The sequence below is a fragment of the Penaeus japonicus genome, unplaced genomic scaffold, assembly GCF_977035675.1.
Source record: "Penaeus japonicus unplaced genomic scaffold, GWHDUDI00000001_assembly GWHDUDI00000015, whole genome shotgun sequence".
NCBI classification, from domain to species: Eukaryota; Metazoa; Arthropoda; class Malacostraca; order Decapoda; family Penaeidae; genus Penaeus; species Penaeus japonicus.
In genome coordinates, this window is record NW_028234417.1 from 11,050,393 (window position 1) to 11,055,392 (window position 5,000).

General features: G+C 38.9%; 1 protein-coding gene across 1 annotated transcript in view; it reads right to left on the reverse strand.

Annotated features, from left to right (window-relative positions):
- LOC122265348 (unconventional myosin-Ia) overlaps positions 1 to 5,000 on the reverse strand; it is a 47,245-nt gene that overhangs the window by 2,756 nt on the left and 39,489 nt on the right. Inside the window, exons 19-23 of the mRNA XM_086544198.1 lie at positions 4,393 to 4,479; positions 3,351 to 3,482; positions 2,482 to 2,588; positions 2,231 to 2,366; positions 714 to 837 (exon numbers count right to left, since the gene is read on the reverse strand). Coding sequence (XP_086400324.1) covers positions 714 to 837; positions 2,231 to 2,366; positions 2,482 to 2,588; positions 3,351 to 3,482; positions 4,393 to 4,479 — 586 coding nt within the window. The remainder of the gene's footprint in view (positions 1 to 713; positions 838 to 2,230; positions 2,367 to 2,481; positions 2,589 to 3,350; positions 3,483 to 4,392; positions 4,480 to 5,000) is intronic.

Consider the following 5,000-nt stretch of genomic DNA (forward strand, 5'->3'; position numbering starts at 1 on the left):
ACCTCAGCACTCTGGAAAACCCTGGAGTGGTAACCACTGTTTGCGTTACTGTGGTAGCTTCAGTAATGCAAGTGAGGGTTCTAGTTCAAAGAGCTATTGATCTTTAATATCAGGGAGTAAGGAGTACCCATGGCGCTGCCTGCTTCCCATGTAATTGACAATTCTCTGTTCTATATGCTATATTTTCCCAAGTAATTTCTTAGGTAACGAAAAAATACATATTTGTTTTGTATGATAAAGGTGTTCTAGATTATCTACTTATAATGCATTAATATCTAAACTAACATCTAAATGGAGAAACAATATACTATTCAGATGAAGATTTTGGGTTTCAGACACTGAACCCATGGCTTTTGATATATTATTTTCTTGCGATCCACTGCTTTTTTAATCGTGTCATATATTATGTTACCATTAATTTATATAATTTTACTGAGGAATTGATTTTATTATAACCTACGAACACATTGCATATTAAAAAAAAACAGCTTCAAAGCTACAAAAGAGGGGCGCGGCCTCTAGGCCTCTTTCACGCCAGGTAGCCATTGGTATCAGCTGGAAACAAGAAAGCATTGAAACATTTTCCCAAGTTAACAATACCACTGCACCATAACACCGTAAGAATGAAGCTCCCATAGTAAAACGGTACATTAGAATTTCGGCGTTTCTGTTCGTCCGAGGCAATTCGAGTAGCGTAAGGAAGGGACGCTCACCAAGGAAGGGCGAGAGGGAGATCCGCTGAATGTCGTGGGCGGGGATCCGGTACTTGACTTGCAGCGTCCGTTGGTCCAGCACCAGCAGGGAGTTCGTGGAGACCACCAGCAGGATCGGCACGAACTGAGGGGGGGTTTGAGAAGCGTCTTAGCACGTAGGTAGGCTGGTAACTTTCGAACTCACATATTTATTGATAACTTGTTCAAGCAATATTACGAAAGCATTGATTTGAATCTGTGAAACTATCGTTAACACGACCCATATATTTGCCATTTGGTTGGTTTAAGATATACTGTACTTGCTTAATTATTATTATGCATCTTGTTGTCCTTGTTGTTTTTATAATCATAAGTAATATAATCATTATCATTATTCCTAACATTATTATTACATTTATCTTCATCGCTGTTATCATTACATTATTACTATTATCTTGACTCTAATCCTCATTATCACTATCATTATTATTAACATATATGTTTATATATTTTCTGCTGCTTCCGGTTAATTTGGCGATACATTTTTTCTCTCTGTAAAGACCGTATGATTAAAAAAGAAAGGCTTGTTTTATCTTTCTTTATCTTGTCCTGGCCTCACCATCCGCCATTGAACCTTCTTGTATCCCTTTTTTGCCTTTGTTAATATTGACTTTTTTACCCTTTCTCTAATTCTGACAATTAGCGCCGTTTAAGCTCAAGGAACTACAAAAGCAAAATAAAATTGAAATTTCAGAAGACAGCTGCAACTGAAGGTTGGGATGGCTTGCTCTACTGATAAGAATAAAGTTATCATTATTGTTTTCTTTTTTAGCCTATTCTTGGTCTAAGTCTAAAATTTCCAAATTGTCCTCACTCGACGGCTTCCCCCTTTTCTAGCTTCCCTCAGTGCAATCTATTTTGACTGCTCTTTTTTCGGAAGTTCTTGATGTTTCTCCCCGATCAGACTTACAACAGACATGCCTAAAGCCTCTCAAAGTATGTTGATGAAGCGCTTCATGTCCAGTATTTATACGACGAATCTGATCAGCACGTTGTATGGTTTCCAGTAAGAGCTTTTTTGTGGTTAATAAATCTTGTTTACGCTGAGCTTTGCAACAAATTGTAGAAGAGGTTATACATTTTTAGCTAAACATAGAAATGATATCATTCTAGATTTTTATAAATCTACTGATGTCAAACATGACTGTGCAATCTTCCTTGGATAGTGTGAGGACTCGAAATTGCTGGCAAAAGGAGTGAACGAGAGCCTCAGAGAGAAGCAATATCCCGCATTCTTCCATTTTCCATTGGAACTGATAGTAGGAGCTAAATTATGACAAAAAAAAGTTTTTTATGCAACCCTGAAAATGTTTTTTGCTTGTACTTTTATACCAGCTGTTGCGTCAGTGCGCTCTTCTCGTTTTCGCTTAATCTCTTTATTGACAGTTCAAGATAATCAGTGAAAATATTCACAGCAGCTTCGCAAGTTTCTTTAGTTTCTATACTTAAACCACGTAAAAACTCCTTCCCTTCCCCACCTTGCCGGCTGAGCGGGTGATCTTGTTGACGATGTCGGCGAACACCACGTACTGGTCGTTGGTCTCGGCAGCAAGCTTCTTCCACTGAGCGTTCTGGCGAATCCTTACGTAGTCCCCGAGGAAAGGATGCGACACGCTACCGGTAGGAAAGTCATCGGCGAGGTTATTATGTCAAAAAAAATAAGTAAAAAAAATAATAGATTATAGAGGACATCCCGACCTATACAAATAACAATAACTGTTTGGTTTACCTTTTCGAATATGAAGCTTTCCTGTCTTTGAAAATAATGGAAGCCGTGACTTTCTCTCTCATCCTGTTCCTCGCCGTTTGGTCGAACTGGAGGCGGTACCGGTGGCACTGCGAGGGAAGCTCAAGGTTAGTTCTCTCAGTGGAGGCGGCTCGTGCAGTCGTTGTGAAAATTTATGGTGAGAGAAATGTGAGAGAAAATGTAGAATTGATAATTTCTGTATGGACACACGTACACACGCACACAAGCGAAACACACACACTGCATATATGAAATTAGGATAAGTACAAAGAAATATAGTTTGATTATATTGGAATACGATGAACCACGTGACAATGTCCTGGAGCTTGGGTGCTTCCGGTCCACTCTGGGTCGGGCACAACAACTCTTCCAGCCTCAAGCCCTATCCTGTGGGGACGAGTGTACACGAACTGTGGTGTGGAGGCTTGGTGTCTTTTCTTAGACGGATTGGCCAGGTCGGGGCCCTTCTCCTTCCCATTGAGGTGGCCTCACCACTGGTCAGTTTTCTGTGGAGGACGACCAAGTGGTTCCTATAGTGCATAACCAGTAGTTGGGGTCGATTTTGCCTGCCCAGGAGATCGTCCTATGATGGCTAGCTAAGCTCAGCGTCAAAGGACGAAAACCGGCGTCCAGATGGAAGACCTTCATCCCCCTTGCTACTCTTGCTTAAAGCGAATAAACGAATACAGCGCCACACAAACACACACATGCATTCACCTAAGTGCACGCACGCACGGCTAACTGTTACTAACACACTGTAATTCCACGGTTAGAAAGTGATTTCTGATTCCGTTCTGTATGTCTTCGTCTTGTTCCTTCGCTCATGAATCGAAGCCCCGAGGGTGACCTACCCGCCATTTGTGGTGAAGGCGACGAAGGAGCAGGCTGAGGTCCTGCAGAGTGCGCGGCGCCGGAGGCCAAGAGCCGTCGGCGGGGGAGTCGCTCGGCTGATCCATCAGCACCTTCAGCAGGAACTTCCGCCGCTGGAGAGACAAGAAAGAGGCCGGTCAGAGCAACTTGCTGTCTGCAGCGCAACTGGCGAGGGTAAATTGCCCATGAGGGGCATGAGGTGTGTGTGTGTGGGGGGGGGGAAACAAGGAAGCAAAGAAAGAAGTGACTGAGTGAAGGATCATGGACGGAGCACAAGTATAAACCCAGGATGGACAGGCTGCCTGCTGGTGTAGGATATACTCGAGCCCTCATGGATATTTTTTATTTATTTCTCATTAGTAATTCAGAAAAATAAGTTGCATTTACATGAAACAATTTATCAAAATGAATATAGCTTTGAATGGCGCCTGAGCAAGTGGATATTCAGTTACCAAGGAAAAGAAATCTCTCGTAACGGAAGGAAATAAAATCACATCTTCTGGTTATTAGTTTCTCTGTGGTATCAATAATTTTGTCATTACCTTCACTGATTTTATATTACATCATTATTGTTATTATTATTGTTATTGTTAAAAAAAGCAGTGGTGAAGGTAATGATAGAAATAATAACAATAATAATATCCTTCTTCTTATTATCATTATCATTATTAATATTATTATCATCATCATCAGCAGCAGCAGCATTACTATGATAAACTTTATTTTTTTATTCATATTAGTATCCTCATTGGTATTGCATCGTTATCATTATCATTGATAAATAGTATAATTGCAAACACTCATACAGAGAAAATAAATCGAGTCGGTTTTGTTTGTGAGATAAAAGGCCATCTTTAAGAAATCGCAACACTGTCATTCTCAGTAACTTAGAAGTGACGAAGGAGGACAGAGCGAGAGAGAGAGAAATCAACTCGTACTCGCTCCCTGTTCCTCACCAATGTCTATCGTTACACACAGGAAAAAGTTGACTAAAACACTTGGAATAGAATAATGCTTGTTTACCTGGAAGTTGATATATGCGATTTGGATCACGACCGCCGCCCACTCCACCTTTCGCTTGTGCTTCAGCTCCCGGTACTCCTCCCGCGCCTGCAAAGAACATTTGCGACATTACTTGCGTTCCATCAGGGGCGAGCGCCTCCGGGGAAATAACGGAAATGGGTCAGGTGCAGATACTGGGAGATTATATATATATATACATATATATATATATATATATATATATATATATATATATATATATATATGTATATATATACATATATATACATACATACATACATACATACACACACATACACACACACATACACACACACACACACACACACACACACACACACATCTATATATATATAGATGTGTGTGTGTGTATATATATATATATATATATATATATATATATATATATATATACATATCATATATATATATATATATACATGCATATATATGTATATATATATATATATATATATATATATATATATATATATATATATATATATATATATACAATATATATATATATATATATACATATATATGCATTATATATATATATATATATATATATAATATATATATATATATATATATATATATATGTA